The sequence below is a fragment of the Arachis ipaensis genome, chromosome B6 (genome assembly GCF_059453495.1).
Source record: "Arachis ipaensis isolate K30076 ecotype BB chromosome B6, ASM5945349v1, whole genome shotgun sequence".
In the NCBI taxonomy this organism is placed as follows: domain Eukaryota; kingdom Viridiplantae; phylum Streptophyta; class Magnoliopsida; order Fabales; family Fabaceae; genus Arachis; species Arachis ipaensis.
The window spans coordinates 15,375,060-15,391,210 of NC_142441.1; the positions used below are offsets into that span (position 1 = coordinate 15,375,060).

At 33.5% G+C, this 16,151-nt stretch overlaps 3 protein-coding genes across 4 annotated transcripts; 2 read left to right on the forward strand and 1 right to left on the reverse strand.

Moving 5' to 3' along the window:
- The first annotated feature begins 1,011 nt into the window (after positions 1-1,011).
- Positions 1,012-7,163, forward strand: LOC107646482 (uncharacterized). The gene is made up of 20 exons (XM_088490444.1): positions 1,012-1,174; positions 1,262-1,570; positions 1,687-1,740; positions 1,838-1,891; positions 1,993-2,414; positions 2,886-2,964; positions 3,215-3,256; positions 3,340-3,402; positions 3,858-3,913; positions 4,349-4,376; positions 4,677-4,745; positions 4,879-4,959; positions 5,044-5,104; positions 5,411-5,521; positions 5,643-5,758; positions 5,955-6,024; positions 6,134-6,175; positions 6,336-6,376; positions 6,527-6,653; positions 6,958-7,163. Exons 2-20 carry the CDS (start codon positions 1,262-1,264, stop codon positions 7,083-7,085), a joined length of 1,953 nt encoding a protein of 650 aa, XP_088346570.1. The 5' UTR covers positions 1,012-1,174; the 3' UTR covers positions 7,086-7,163.
- Positions 7,164-8,689: 1,526 nt separating this feature from the next.
- Positions 8,690-11,207, forward strand: CSD1 (copper/zinc superoxide dismutase 1). Of its 2 annotated transcripts, none has more exons than XM_016349982.3 (8): positions 8,690-8,828; positions 9,286-9,376; positions 9,481-9,582; positions 9,714-9,809; positions 9,955-9,986; positions 10,216-10,291; positions 10,484-10,537; positions 10,904-11,207. In XM_016349982.3, the coding sequence occupies exons 2-8, from the start codon at positions 9,301-9,303 to the stop codon at positions 10,924-10,926; spliced, it is 459 nt and encodes a 152-aa protein (XP_016205468.1). In that variant the 5' UTR covers positions 8,690-8,828; positions 9,286-9,300; the 3' UTR covers positions 10,927-11,207. The 2 variants fall into 2 exon arrangements, with proteins under 2 accessions (XP_016205468.1, XP_016205469.1); XM_016349983.3 differs by having other exon boundaries at positions 8,815-8,901.
- LOC107645855 (sodium/hydrogen exchanger 1) lies at positions 10,915-15,946 on the reverse strand. Its single transcript, XM_016349981.3, has 14 exons — positions 15,740-15,946; positions 15,339-15,457; positions 14,849-14,946; positions 14,585-14,644; positions 14,450-14,496; positions 14,154-14,348; positions 14,010-14,056; positions 13,827-13,893; positions 13,607-13,707; positions 13,407-13,508; positions 12,927-13,065; positions 12,781-12,843; positions 12,589-12,672; positions 10,915-11,625 (listed from the first exon to the last, which is right to left on the reverse strand). The coding sequence occupies exons 1-14, from the start codon at positions 15,914-15,916 to the stop codon at positions 11,266-11,268; spliced, it is 1,659 nt and encodes a 552-aa protein (XP_016205467.1). The 5' UTR covers positions 15,917-15,946; the 3' UTR covers positions 10,915-11,265.
- Between the last annotated feature and the right edge of the window lie 205 nt (positions 15,947-16,151).

The window sequence follows — 16,151 nt, forward strand, 5'->3', positions numbered from 1 at the left end:
TTTCCCCCTTTTCCTTTCTCCCCTGTCCCCTCGTGTCTTTTTTTTTTTTAATTTTATAATTTTTTATTAGGACAGGAGTAATTTAGTAATAAAATTAAAAATTTTATTAAAAAGGACGATTTTAATATGAAATAAAACGGTAAGGATGATTCTAAATAAAAAATTACTTTGAGGATAGTTTCAATTCTGATCTTAAACATTAGGGACCAAAATAATACTTATTTCTACTTTTAAACATTATTGACTAACTAAGAATAAAAAATAATAAATTGTACTAACCTTTCAATATTTTTATTTTAATATATATTTTATTCTAGTGGCTAATTTTAGTGTATACTAACTTTTTTTTTTAACTTGTTTAATATAATACTTCCTTAATGAATAGCAACATTAGAAAGTAGAGACTAGAGACAGTGATATAAAAAATGACTATAATATCTTTATTATAGAAAATGACTAAAATACTTCTATTATATATATTAATTTTGAAAATCTTAAATTCTAATATTTTTATTCTTTGTCATCATAGTGTTAGAATTTAGATTTTTCAAAATTAATATATATATATATATATATATATATATATATATATAAATAGTAGTATTTTAGTTATTTTTATAATAGAGATATTGTAGTTATTTTTTATAAAAAATATTAATTTAGACCAGTTTAAAATTTAATTTATTGGTTTTTTAACTAAACTAATCTATTTAGTCTAATTTTAATAAAAATGACACAATTTAATCAATTATATATGTTAAATTTTAATAATTAAAAACTATCTTAAAAAAAATGTTTTTGATATCTTTATCACACCCATATATTAAATAACCAAACAATACAGTCACCAAAAAAAAAATAACCAAACAATATTTTTCTTTACCCATATTTTCCGTACCTTTGTTCTAAGATCTTGACATTATTTTACACTATGATATTTCCAGAAATCTTGGTGGTATTAACACTTGAAAAAGATGATATATAAGGCAATAATGGTCGTATTATTGACATGAAGTTCGGAGACAGTTACAAAATGGAAGGGTTCGGGGGAGAATCCACGTCACGCCTAGCAACCACTAGGCCTTAGAGATCCATGAATTCAGTTGCCAATTCTCTCTTTGTTCTATTCACCTCCTAATAACTTCTAATCTTTCTGAACCATAAAGTTTCTCAGGCAAGTTTCACAAAATGTTTACAATCGTTGCCGTTCCATAACAATGTGATCACTCACTCACTTTTATCTTTCTTTTGAATTTTGAAGATGGATCGGCGGAGATCTTACGAGAGGCAGCAGAGTTCAACGCCGACGACGCCGACGTCACCGTCGTCGGGTACGCCGCAGAACCTCCACGCACGCGCTGGTTCCACGGGCTCCGTCATGGCGAACCCCCGGAGAGTGCAGAACATCGCCGCCACCAAAGCGGCCGCTCAGAGATTGGCACAGGTGATGTCGCATTCAACGGTAGACGTCGACGACGAAGACGAAGAGGAAGTTTCTCTCGACTATTCCACGCTCAGTGTCGGCATTGGCCTCGGAGCTGCAAGACCTGCTCGACCTCACTCTCCAATGGTAACCATATATCTATCCATATTTACATACATACATACATACATATTCATTCATAGTTACATTGCCTTCTGAATCTGCTTCCAATTCCATGTTATTGTTGTTGCTGCTTCTATAAGAGAGTTCCAGCTATTCCGGAGCAACCTTCATCCTCAAGATCGCGTTCACCATTGGTAATATATAATCTCAATCCTGCGATATTTGAATTGTTAGAGTTGGATTTATCATTTGATTGGAACATTTATTTGTTTCTTCTGTAAATTCTATTAGCTAGTTCGGCCAGCTCAAGAACAGATTCCATCTGCAAGACCACAGTCACCGGCGGTAAATTTTCCCCCCTTTGTTTTGTTCAATGATTTGGAATTATGCTTAATATTTGAAAAGATTTAATGAATTTTTTTTTTAATTTTGTTTTTCTATATTAGTCAGTTCGTACCGTTCAAGAACGACCGCAATCTTTGAGAAGCATATCGAGTGGTAGAACGCTTGTAACTTCTGCAAATAATGCTGTTGCTGCTGTTGACCAGCAACCGGTGCGACCATCGACGCCGCTGAATAGTGTGGCGGCAGAGCAGCCAACTTCTGCTCGTTCAATGATGTCGAACAGAGGACCGGAGCAGTCGCCTACTGCTCGGTCTATGATGATTAATCGGACACCTCAGCCGCCAATGCCCAGTAGCACCACTGGCGATCAGCCTCCGTCTGCTCGTGCATCGGCGATCCGTCCGACCCCGGTCAATAAGGTGGTTATGGTGCCGTCTAGTGTCCCCATCACACTCAGGCGTGATTCTTTTGCAAATGTTCCTCCCTTGGATACAACTACCTTAGATTTCAAGAAAGACAGAAGGTACTCCCTTACACTCAGGCCAATAAGCTAATGGTTTTTAGTATTATATTCGAATGCATGCTATAAACTACGGGTTGAGTTTGAGAATCAAAATTTTTGGATCCAATTTATAGAAATCACATGTTCAATGATTAAATTCATATTGTGAGACTAATAAGTTCTGGGACTTTAGCATGATGATGCTTAACAAGTTAATTAACATGATAATATGTTTTTGTGGGATGACTTTATTTTATGCAATGCAATTTTGGTTTTGCTTAATTTTTAGTGTAATAAAAAAATTATTCACACACAAAAAAAGAATGTAACAAAATTTCTGTGTGATGTTTTTTATTGCATTATTACAGTTAGTTACTTCGTTTTCAAATTTATGGCATAATGGTTAAAGATGTGATATCTATAGTTTTGGCAAGTATCATTACTGAAAATTTACCTTCAAGTTTCTGCTGCATGTTTCTGATGAACATGTAGAATGTCATTCGATTTGGGGAGCATGAAAGTAAGATCAGAACCTTCCAATCAGCGTCCTCCTACGGAGCTTGAGGATGAGGTATTGTACTGTCTGGTCCATGTCTAGTTACTATACTCATACCTATGGATGACCTATTTTGTTAGTTGTTTGTTACTTTGTTTCACTTCAATTTCTATTTATTCCTATCTTCTATCATCTTTTAATTCTGATCTGCTGCTCCTGCGTGCATTTCATATTCTTCAACTGCCGTGGAGCGGTGGAGTTGCATGAGTGCATGGCTGTTGCTTCTTTTCTGCAATCTACTGACGAGATGTAAATTTCAATGTAGCTTGATATACTACAAGAAGAAAACGAGAGTTTGCATGAAAAGGTAAAACCCAACGGATTGACTAATTTTGTTTCTTATATACAAACACCGGTTTTGGGCACAACATTTGATATGTGTTTCCACAGCTTCGGCTTACAGAGGAGAAGTGGGAGGAAGCTGAATCCAGGATTAGGCAACTAGAGCAACAGGTACTTTCAGTTGGAAAATTAAATGATATACTTAAGAGTTGAAATTAAAGATGTACGTTAGCTGATAAATTGTGCAAATATTAGTAATTTTTTTAACAAAATAAAAAAATATTTTTAATGGTAAATAATAGATGGTGACTTTTATGGTATTTATTACTTGGCGTCTAAATTTTGTTGAACTTATTTTTTTGTAGTAAATTTTAAATATTTAAAAATGATTTATTTTTAATACTTTTTAAATTAAACATTAATTTTTAACATTTTTTAACAAGTTAGACACTACTTTTTAGTCACGGCAACAATTACCATAAAAGATAGATTAACATAAAATATGATGTAAGTAAAATCAATTCACCTAATCCACTTTACATTCCTAAATACTATATCAATTAAAAATCACACAATGGGATATGTTGACATTTGACTACTTCTGACTTTCACATACCTTTTTGTAGCTTGCTTTTGCTAATCTTGCAGAAGGTACAACTTTGGAGGCTCGCCTTTTAAACAGGCAAGTTTAGCATTGAGACTTGAGAGTTTGAGACCAGAATCCAGATGGTATGATGATAAAAATAAAATAAAAGAAAAAACTCTCTGTCACATGCATGCAGCTAACACACTCAGTGTGGTTTGGTCGTTTACTGGAGGTTGGAACAAATAATTAGTAATCTCAAAATATTGTGACTTTAATTAGTTATGAAATCATTAGCCTATAAATTAAGAACTTGTTTTTATTTGGTATTCTCCTATGTTCATTTTCTAGTTTTACAATGTTTTTCACAAAATCTTTTTCATACACAAGAAGATAAACAACTCCACTAAAGGAATCTTGGTACCTTATATGACATCATAAATTTTAGCGAGTAGGTTCGTCTTCTTTTCATTTTATATAAACAACTCAACTAAAAATTTTGCATTCTGAAAAATGTTCATTTTATTTGTTCAGGAAGGAAGCAGCAATGCAGCAAAGAGAGGTTCCTCTTCTTTTCATTTCTCTTGATCTTTTTTCTGCATACATGAGTCCTTCTGCTGGGATAGGCTTTATTACAAGTAGTTACCCTCATCCTATCACTGATGGCAATCTGATATATAAATAATTAAAACAAAAAAAAGAGTTAAATCATATTATATCTGCCAATTTTTTTCCCATCCATCATGAAACGGTCTGTTTAATTAAACAGTAGTTAATTGTAGCCTCATCGCATGGCCAAGGGAACTTACGCGAAACGCAAATGTGTTCTTAAAAGGAAAAATCATATCGTTTCCATTTTCAGGCTGCTCTGAGAATTGCTTCTAAGGGTCGTGGAAGTTTGGAAGCTGCAGCGCAGAGGGCAGATGCTGAGGTATCCAGCATTTTACCTTGTACGTTTTATGGTTTTGTTTCAAATTCTTTTTGGCAAATTCTAATAGGTTATAAAAGGTAACATCTCGTGCGTATGAAATTTAATTGGAATTTCTTTTATTCTTTTGCATTAGGTTGAAAACGAGGAGGTGGTGGCTGCATTGGAAAAGCTACGGCTTGTGACTCAACGAATGATACTTACGGCAGAAGAAATGGTTTGGTTCATTTATTACAATTTTTTAACTTTATTTATAACCTTTTTCTTAGTTTGAGTGAATTTTCTGCTTTGTTTCGTGTAGGAAGAGGTTACTTTAAAGAGGTGTTGGCTGGCACGATATTGGGGTTTATGCGTTCACCATGGTAAAGTCATCTTGCAATTCGTTTTGACTTTCGAAGCCTAAACTCAATCGTTATTAATCCATGTATTTAGTTAATTGTTGGCCAATCAATAAAAATATATTAAGCTAATCTCAATATTTAATTCTAAAAAGGGAAAAGCAAAATAGAAACCAATACATGGGTCCTTGAACATTTTTTACCATAAAAAAAATATAAAATGCAATGCAATTTCATCTTCCTGTTTCATAAAATATTTAGAAAGTATTAGCTTTGTATTAGAAGAAACTTCCATTTTGTTGCAATTGATGGCTCTGAAATATATTTCAGGTATTCACGCTGATATTGCTGAAGCAAAATACAACTACTGGTCTATCTTCGCGCCTAATCCTTTTGAAGTTGTATTAGCTGCGGGAAAGAAAGCGAAACTACCAGGAGGAGGTGGTGACATTACTTAGGATTCTTATTTCTAGCTTTTCTCATTTGCCTTATTCAACTCTCGACAATTAGTTGCAGTGATTGACTACTTTCAATTGTTTCTTTTCTTTTCTGCTACACATAGGTCGCAGTGTAGATGAGGAGGAAAATAAACGTGACTTGAAGGACCTTACAGGGGAGGGAAATATTGAGAGCATGCTTTTTGTCGAGCAAGGGTTGCGGGAATTAGCTTCACTAAAGGTGTCTTTTATATCTTTAGTTTAAAACTGTTCAGGCATGCCCTTCTTTGAGTTTAGTTTAACGGTTTGTCTATGCAATATGCAGTGAAAGGAGAGCCTCTAAAAATTTGCTCCAAATTAGTATGAACTTATTCAATGGCAATTACTAGTTACCACAGAAAACTTTTTGACTTGCTTATTCTTTGAATGGTTTGAAGGTTGAAGAAGCTTTGGCAGTTGCAATGGCTCAACATAGGCGACCAAATTCACTGAAAGCAGGTTTTACAGGTGTAAAATTCTATAAAACACGTACTAAATGTCCTATTATTGAGGTTATTCAAATGTTCTTTTTCTAAAAAATTTCTAATTATACGTCTGACTCCTTTTTTTTATGCAGACGATTTGAAGCTGCCAATTGAAGGGCAATGTGACGCATTTGGTAAGTTTTCAATGTCATACTTTGTCAACCTTGAGAATCATTCTCACAAGTCACAACTTGCATGCAGATGTCTATAAAACACTTGAAAGTTAACATCTATGTTCTATACTTTTTATATGACCTTAAAGATTTTTATTTATTTATTTATTTTGGCATTCAGAATTGACCCAGGAAGAGGCCGAAGATGTGTCTTTTAAGCAGGTACTTCAAGAAAGAAAACCCAGTGAAAACTTTACACATTTTTTTATTATGATGGATTTTAGATTTAACTTGGAATTTTCTTGATAAGTTATCTCGATATCAGCTTCATTTGATTATATTCGTTTCTTCTCCTTCATTATGTTTGTTCAGGCCTGGCTTACATATATTTGGAGGAGAGCGAAAACGCATGAAATTGAAGCAGACATAGCAGACGATCGTTTGCATTTCTGGATCAACCATACTTCTAAGACACCTAGCTCACAAGATGCGGTTGACGGTACAGTCCAACCTTAATTACTTGTTTCTGTGTCCGTGTCGTATCGGGTGTACGTTTCATTGTCCATTTCAGTGGTTGGTATGCTACTGTCTTCTGCTTTGAAGATTGAGAGAAACACACTAATATAAATCTTCCAACTCTAGTGGTTGCATGACTTGGGAATATAATAGATTCGGATTTACCACTTTACAAGCAAGTAGAGAAACTGAGTAATACAGTAGTAAATAATGCTGATTAACCTCTTAGCAAATATTAAGGCTGCCTTTTGGAATAAGATTTTGTAGTACATTATCCCTTTGTGCAGTTGAGCGTGGACTTGCTGAGATCAAGAAGTTGGGTATTGAAATTCAGCTGTGGGATGAATCACGCAGAGAGTTGCTGGAAGAGCCAGAAGATGAGAATACCAAAACACCCAGTCGTGCTGACTTTTGATATATACAATTGAATTGAATTGAAATGAAATAGATTCTTCACCAAATTATTCCTTTCACACAAATTCCCAAAAAAGTATGATAGGCTGTATTTTAAGTGAACGATTATTATATTTATAAGCCAATGCCATGAATTTGTTGTGAGAGTGTAAAAAGTACTAAATTATTTATGTAGTTTAATTTTCTGTTTTTCTAAATTGTGTAAGTATCAATACATTATTGATATTCTGTAAGAATTTTAGAAGTACACAAAATACTTTAGAATAAATCTAATTTAGAAACAAAAAAGAATCTAAAATTATTATTGGCTAGTTTTTTTTTAGATATTTTTTTATCAAAGATAGAGAAACTCAAATTCACAATTTTTTAGATGAATATGAGAAGATTATGTCATTTAAATTATAATTCATTGACTTTTTCTAGACAATAAAAAGATAATTATTGGCAAGTTACATTATTTGTATGCCCAAATAAAGAACTCTTTAAGTTTTGATGAGGATTAAGAAAAAAAAAATACGGAACCCCAATCCAGAGTATGTGAAATTTTGTTTCTCAAGCGATTTTTCACATGAACATAAGGTAGAGTTGTTGTGTAGAGTAGACAGTGGATGGCAGTAGCATAATCTCTTCATCTTCATGTTCATTTAAAAAGCAGTTGTTTGAAGTATTAAGATAGAGATTGAAAAATTGAAACTCAATATTATGTTTGTTAGTAGTACTAAAATTTTTGTTTTTGTCTCTAAAGTAGTGTTTGGTGGAGAGACAGAGACGAAAAGACTGAGACTGAGAGGCAAAGACTAAATAGATAGAGATTGAAATAAATTTTAGTATTCTGTTTGGTGCAAAGTGGGAGATAGAAATTAAAACAAGAATGAAACTCTAATTTAATTTGTACAAAGGGTAAAATTGGAATTAACTAATTGAAATGAGGATATTTTAGGTATAAAATGTTATTAAAGTTTCAGTCTTTATCTCTAAAAATTTTAGTCCCCTGTGTCCCTATTCTTTGAAGGTATTGAAAAACATGATACTGAATCTCAGTCTCCCATCTCAGTACTTCAAAACAAACGCTACCTAAGGAACACATGACTAAAATTTTTTAAAGATAGAGATTGAAATTTTAATAGCATTTTATACCTAAAATACTTTTAGGTTAATTAATTAATTCCAATTTTATTTTTTGTACAAATTAAATTAGAATTTTATTCTTGTTTTAATTTCTATCTCTCACCTTACACCAAACAATACTAAAATTTATTTCAATCTCTATTTCTTAGTCTCTGTCTCTCCATCTTAGTCTTTTTGTTTTTGTCTCTTCACCAAACACTACTTTAAAAATAGTAGGTTTGAGTCTCATTCTTAATTTAAAAAAAATTATTTTATCAATTTTTTTATGTTTACAAAAATTTGTTTTTGATAAAATAAGACAGGATTTGAATTAAAAAAAATTAATTAATTAAATAATTAATTTAGACTCTACCAGCTTAAATTAATTAAAAAATATTTAAATTTAAAAAATTAAATAGAAATTAGGAAATAATAATGATGGAGATGAGGTGGCAGTTGGGTAGGTGAACGTGGCAGCAAATGCTGGTGGCGTATTGGTCCGTGAAGCTCGTGGTCTTACACTCTCAGTCACTCTATATAACCAAAAAACCACACCTATTCGGCTATTCCTCTTCAAATAGACACATCTCCTTATTCTAGATTCTTCTTTCCCTTCTCAGTCAAGGGGTTCCCTGAGGTAACATAGCTCCTATTTTCATTTTCTCTTCGCTCACTGACATTCATTTCTTCAATCTTCTCTCTTCTCTCTGGTAGTTTTTTGTTTTTCTTATTGTTCTCCCTGAATCTCGCTTTTTGTGCTGTTTTTCTTCGATTCATCATATCCGAATGCCTCTATACGCTATTAACGGACCGATCAACTCAACTGGCAGCTAATTTAAGTTGATAATCAACTAATTGAATTCCGTCGCTTGTTTTTTTTTTTTTTTATTTAACTTGAGCGATTTAACATATTACTTCATGTTTTTTATTTTTAATTTTTTAGGTTTTAGAATTGCTATGTAAATTTGTTAGTCTCTTTAGTTATTGATGATCGATTTAGCTTTTGTAGGCAGATGTTAGTTTTTTCTAAATCTGAAATGAATTATTTTTTATTTTATTTGTTTAATTAATTAATTAATTAATTAATTTTTCAGATCACAACTGAAAAAATGGTGAAGGCTGTGGCAGTTCTTAGCAGCAGTGAGGGTGTTAGTGGAACTATTCAATTCTCTCAGGAAGGAAATGGTAAGTTTCCAATTAGCGGAATATTTCTGTTTCTGTTTGCTTGTACTTACTATAAAAGTTTGCAATCAAATGAATTGTTATTATTGTGAATTATTGTTGTATAGGTCCAACCACTGTGACTGGAAATCTTGCTGGCCTTAAGCCTGGTCTTCATGGGTTCCATGTCCATGCCCTTGGAGACACCACAAATGGTTGCCTGTCAACTGGTATGCCCGTTACCCATTATAATGAGTTCGAACTGATTGTAAACCTGTAGTTTCGGTTGAAATAATATTGAAACTTTCATCATGTGAGATAGTATTGAAATGCTTAATTTCTATGCTTTTTTATATTCTAGGACCGCATTTCAATCCTAACAACAAGGAGCATGGTGCCCCTGAAGATGAGAACCGCCATGCTGGTGATTTAGGAAATGTTAATGTTGGAGATGATGGTATGACTTTGTTCCTTTAGTACCCTTCTTATCAAGTTTAGTTGTTGGTTCCTTTTGCTTTAAATGCATTTCTCTATGTTGCCTTAGCATGTGACATGCTTGTTTGGTCTTTGTTCTAAAATTGGTTTCTTTCATTGTGCTTCAGGAACTGTTAGCTTCTCCATTTCCGACAGTCAGGTATGCTATTCATCTCCTAGTTTTAACGTGTTTGTGTTGGACATGATCATGTTAAGAGTGTGATTGACTCTTTAAATAAGTGGTCTCTTATTAAAATATGTAGGACTCAATTTGAATAATTGTGCCCATTTCTCTCTCTTTTGTCATTATGCTTTAGATATAAACATAAAACATAAGAGGATCCTGAGTTGCAAGTTTCAGTTTTTGATTAGTTGTGTAATATTCGCAGATCCCTCTTAGTGGACCAAACTCCATTGTTGGAAGGGCTGTTGTTGTCCATGCTGATCCTGATGATCTTGGGAAAGGTATTCACCAATAATCTATTTCTTATTTGGTGGTATCTCCTTCATTGATCATCCATTTAGTACCGTCCTTCATGTTGTTTCATGCATAAATGAAATGTTTTGATTCACTTCTTTTTTTTTTTTTTTTTTTTGCAAATGCTTTCTATGTATTGTGGCCGACAACTTATGGATATTATTTGTTATGTTGTGTAGGTGGGCATGAGCTTAGCAAATCCACTGGAAATGCTGGTGGCAGAGTAGCTTGTGGTAAGCATGTTTCACCACAGTAAATGTTTATGTTGACATTCAAAATTACAGATTTAATTTCAAATTTCCTCCCTTTTTAATTGTGAGGGAAAGGGAAAGGGAAAGGAAAAGGAAGGTTCTCTATAACAAAATGAGGGGTTTTAAAATTGCAAAGCCATGTGAAACCCTATACTTCTATCCTCCTCTTTCCTTTCCCTTTCGCTTTAGACACATCTTGTTATCTTTTCCTCGTGTTATTCCCAAACAAACCCTAGTGTTTGTCAAGTTTGTTTATTTCTTATAATCTGATGTCTCGTTTCAATTTCTTTATGCAAGAGACTAGTGTTGTCTGCTAATATTGACTCTACCATTCCTCTTGTTGTGTAGGGATTATTGGTTTGCAAGGCTAGATACTCCTTTCAGCCCCTGGATTATCATGCTTTTTCGCGTGGCCAAGCTTTTCTAGTCGTGGAATAAAACTTTTACCCCTTTCCGTTGTTTGGTTAGTTCTGGTCTGTACTTCTGAATTCTCTATTATGCTGCTGTGTTATCTGATGGGCTATGTGCTGGTATTCGCTGCTTAAATACTGATAATCATAATACATTGCCTCAAGTTGCGTCAGGGTTAGAATTATTGTCTCTATCTGAAAGCGCTGATAATAAAATAGATTGACCGCGAATTTAAAGAAAATTATAAGTTTACATTTACATAGTTTACAATATTCGTGTTCCCCTGTGGTTATTGTCCATCAATGCCACTGATTTTGGGTGTTGCGTTCGGTTGGTGTACCGCGTTCGATTGGAACAAAGCCCCTGCCACCAAAAACTGGACGCATAAACGAGTTATCGAATTTGCGCCATAAGCGATGAACAGAGTGTGTGGGAGTGGATAGTAAGTCACGAATGCTTCTTGGAGTTCGACCATAAGAACTTTCTTGGGGTTCAAGATTTGCTTCAGAGTCTGCGCCATTCGAGAGAAATGGTACTGTGTTAGCTTTTGGAGAAGCTGAATCTACTATGTTCGCGGTGCTGTTTTTCCGTTTCGGCGTAAGGCCGCTGGGCACAGGCAGCAAAAACCTTATTAATGGCTTTGTCATCAAACCGAACACCTGACAAGTGACAAATTACTGTTAGTACTTACTACTTAGGCTTTACTAGCAAAAAACTGTTAAAGAGACATTAAAAAAATCAGGAGTATTTGCCGTCTTAATTAGCGGAAATGTCATGATGTAACAGGTAACAGGTTGTAAATAGAGAGCCCACTGTCTTGTCTTTTTAGGTACATCAAAAATGACCATAAGTTCAGAATAAATTTTCATGTTATTCATAAAAAATTTAAAATATTGACATTTATTTTAGATTTTTAAATAAATTTAAATACTAAACCCTAGACAAATCTTATAAGATACGGGAGGATTGATTATATTCGGGATAACTTTTATAATTATAAAAGTACATATTTAAATTGGATGCTTTGACATCCAAAAATTTTTTTCTCAAAAATATTTTGAGAATTATTTTAGTAAAATAAATTGGTCCTTTTGCCACGTTGAATAAATTTTTTAATATACGTGTTAAATAAATAATTTTTAACATTTTATTATAAATTAATTAGATTTCTAAAAAATATCAAACAAATTAATTTTCCTGATAGAGGGATTAATCTGTCTTGAAAATTTTTAAACTAATCAAAATTTATTAAGATTTAAAATATCCTATCTAAAATTTATCGAAATTAATATGAGTGTTTACTTTGAATATATTTTATTTTATGAAAGATTTCCATTAATATAGGAACCAGTATCTCAAATAGTTGAGATTATTTCTAACAAAGTAACATATTATAGGTGCATGCAGTCATTATATATTTGTGGATAAATATATATAATATACGATCAACATATATTTTATATTCTAACATATATATATTTTATATAGACGACTCCTTTAGTAGGTTTTTTTTTTTTTTTTTTTTTTTTTTTTTTTTTTAACATATGCATGGTTTTATTATAACCGTAATTATCACTGGTAATTTTTGGTGGAAAATAGAAAGGGTAGACAAAGGGTCTTACCACTGTACTGACTAACACAACAGTGATGGTGCTGGTGATCATAATGGCATTCGCTCGCTTTGCAGTATGCCCTAACAAGGTGAACTGCATTAATACTAGTGTTAGTGTTTAACATATCAAACTGAAACGACCTTTTGTTAGTTGCTACAGTGATAACCAACACATTAAAAAAAAAAAAGTCCTAATTCCAACCTGATTATAAGCAAGTGCCATTGAAACAGCTCCTCTCATAAGACCAGCCCACCAAATAATCACCTAAAAGAGAAATAATGAAAAGACTTATCACCAAAAAAAAAAAGGTCCCAAGAGATTCTGTAATGTTGTCACATGAGTCACACCTGCTGCCTGAAGCTTATGCCCTCTTTTGATGACTTCCTAGTGATGTTGGATATGAATGATAAGAGGAAAACAAATGCTGCTCTTCCAGCAAGTACTAGACCCAACAATACTGAGCTCACAGCAAGGGAAGTTGCAGGCCTGCAGAGCAAACAAGTGTGCATGAAAGTTTTTTTATTATAAGAAAAATGTAAGTCTTGAGAGAAAACATTCGACAAGAGTGGGTAAGATACATTCATTCATTTTAACAATCGAATGATGTTGGTCACTGGTCTTGGACCAAAAAAAAAACAAAGGAGACCAGAGGAAAAAATGTGTAGAAAAAGAGAGAAAAAAATGTTCCTTTTTCAGACAATCTTTTAGATGTTATTGTTATCATGAGACAATTTCTAAGCAAATTTTTACATCTTCGAAAAAGAAGGCAGCACTAGAGACGTGTTTCGGTACTTGAAAAACATATATTGCGGTGCTGCAGTGCGTACCTGTCGCTGGCAAACCTCCATTTATCAATGTCCAAGGCATCCATACCAACATAAAGGAAGATAAAAGTCTCGGCAACAAATGACAAAGTAGCAAAAGCATGTCTGTAAAAAAGTTTAGTTAAATGTTCATTGAATTGGATAATGTTGCTACATCAAACAAAGAAATGCATTGATTAACGAGGTCTCTTTGGAAGACATACTTGGTAGTGATTCTTGAGCTTTCAGACACATTATGCCAAGTATAGTGAGACATTGTAATCCCACAAAAGAACACAGTGAGAATTCCACTCAGATAGCATAACTGGAGAACATGTAGATATAGCAGCACAATGCTAATGATTTATGTAATATATGAATCAGAAACATAAATAACATTTAAAATTCAAATAGATCTCCTGTAAAGTTATCTTTAAAACTTACTTCAGCCATCATGTAGGAAAGGTATGCCATTAGCATCATCAGAGCAAACTCACGATTTGTTGAGTGCCTGCAATGAGTATCATTAAGTTGTGTACTACTTAGTTTTGATACGAACTAATTTAATTGCATATATTGCCCAAAATATGGAATTGGAAATTAGAAACATTCAATTCAAAATGATACCTGCCAATGTAAAGCTTCTTAATAATGTAAGCACTGAGTAGACCAGTCTGCATTTGGAGACATATTAGATAAAAGCCATAAACATGCACTGTGTGTGTGCGTGCTATGTGTACAAGAGGGAATTAGAGGGTGCAAGATAATTACAAAAACCCCAAGAAGAGTGCTTGTGGTAAATAGGTACAAGAAGTTGCCAAAGAAATGCAACCCTATTGATGGATTAATTTGGTTGATGTCAAAACTTTGGATTGCATTGAAAAGCACCACTGATGTAGCATCATTTACAACACCCTCTCCAAATACAAGACTGTACAATAAAGGTGTCTCATCCTGATTTAGCACCTGTATCATCATTTACTAACAAGTTCAATGCTTAGCATTGGCAGCTTAGTTCATATAAGGCTGCAAATATACAGATGTATATATATATTGCAGTTCCAAACCTGTAAGGTGCACACAGAATCGGTAGCAGAAAATATTGCACCAATTGCTGGAAATGTTTGGAAAATAGTGAGCCACACAAATAGAATGGCAAGTAGCCAACAATATGAGATTGAAAAAGACAAACACCATAATACCTAGATAATCCGCAATCTCCAGTGAACGAATTCCGATCCTCTTAAAAGTTTTTGCGACACCTGAAACGATGCTTCAAAGAGTTCAATAAGAACTAGACAATTTCCAATTAAGTACAGTTTCCTTTAATGTGATTGGCTAGGCTTTCTATTTTGAAACCATAAAGAACTGCTCCATTTGTCAAATTACAATAATGTGAGAGATGCCAACTATTTAGTACATTATGTTAAATCTTAGAGAAGAACAAAAGAAATCCATAGGCATACCGTAAGTTATGATGGCACAACTTATCAATGTACCAATAGCACCAAACATCATGATGGTGATAAAGTTAACAAAAAACTGCTTCTTTTTCACCTGAAACCTGAGACAGTGCAACATAAGTTGTTCATGATTCAGATCTCTATTTCATGTTCCAAATTTTGATTAGCAGAATAAACATTTTCAACTATTTAATTAGTAGCATGAATAATAATCAAGACATCAAATTGGCCAACTGTGGCCAAGAGACAAGAAGATAGATTCACTTAGAGCAAAAGGAAAATTTTTACCAAATTTTTAGAAAACTAAGATGTGAATTGTTCATCAAATATGCCACTAGACCTCTTTCAAGTAATCATGACATGCGTCATCGAATCTTGATTGATAAATACAGGGTCAAACATTTTTAATTTAGCTCATTGGACAAATGCTCTAGTTGGTGTAAAAAAATTTAAAAATGAAAAAAAAAAAAAAAAACAAAAGAACAAAAGTTACCCGGCATTAAATATGATAGGTGGCAGAAGGTATATGAAGAAAAGGTCTTCGCTGAAAACAAGAATATGAGAGCTTCTACCACCGCTAAGCATCAAAATGAGTATGCCGGTGCATATTCCCTGAGACCAATCCACATGGAAGTTGAGTCATAATTACTGTATGCAATACTTCATTGGCAAACAAGCTGTTAAAAGAAAAAAGAGAAATATTCTGGTACTCATTTTATCCCGTAAATGGAACTGATAGTTTGATACACATTTCTTTATTATTAAATTAGCACAGAATTATAACCCAAATAGGATGAACATCTTATCCAACGAAGAGAGTGTGTATGTCCGTACAACGTGGAAATAGGCGCGGGTATGAATCAGGCAACTCATTCGAAAAGTGAGGTTACTTACTATGACAAGGGCAGTGATGGACTCATTCATCCAGCGATTTTCCTCAAGAAGATGTCCAATGACAATACAAGCACACAGAAGTGCCACAAATATGTTCATGGACACAACGGAGCCATGATCTGAAGTCGATAATGCTTGCAATTTCGCAAACAGAGAACTTATATGATCAATAGCCATTTTCTCAAATTCTCTAGAAATAAATAATCACAGAACCAATTAGATTATTGCTTAGGAACCAAATTCAACGCCACATTTACAAGCCAAATTTATGCCTCGGAATCGGAGCTGCGATGCTCATCATATTCAAAAACCGTTGGATCTTATCAATAAGGCTAAGAGAGTTTCTGCAATTAGAGCATGAAACATGCATATAAGATTTTGACAGAATAATGAACACGAAAAAACATGTAGA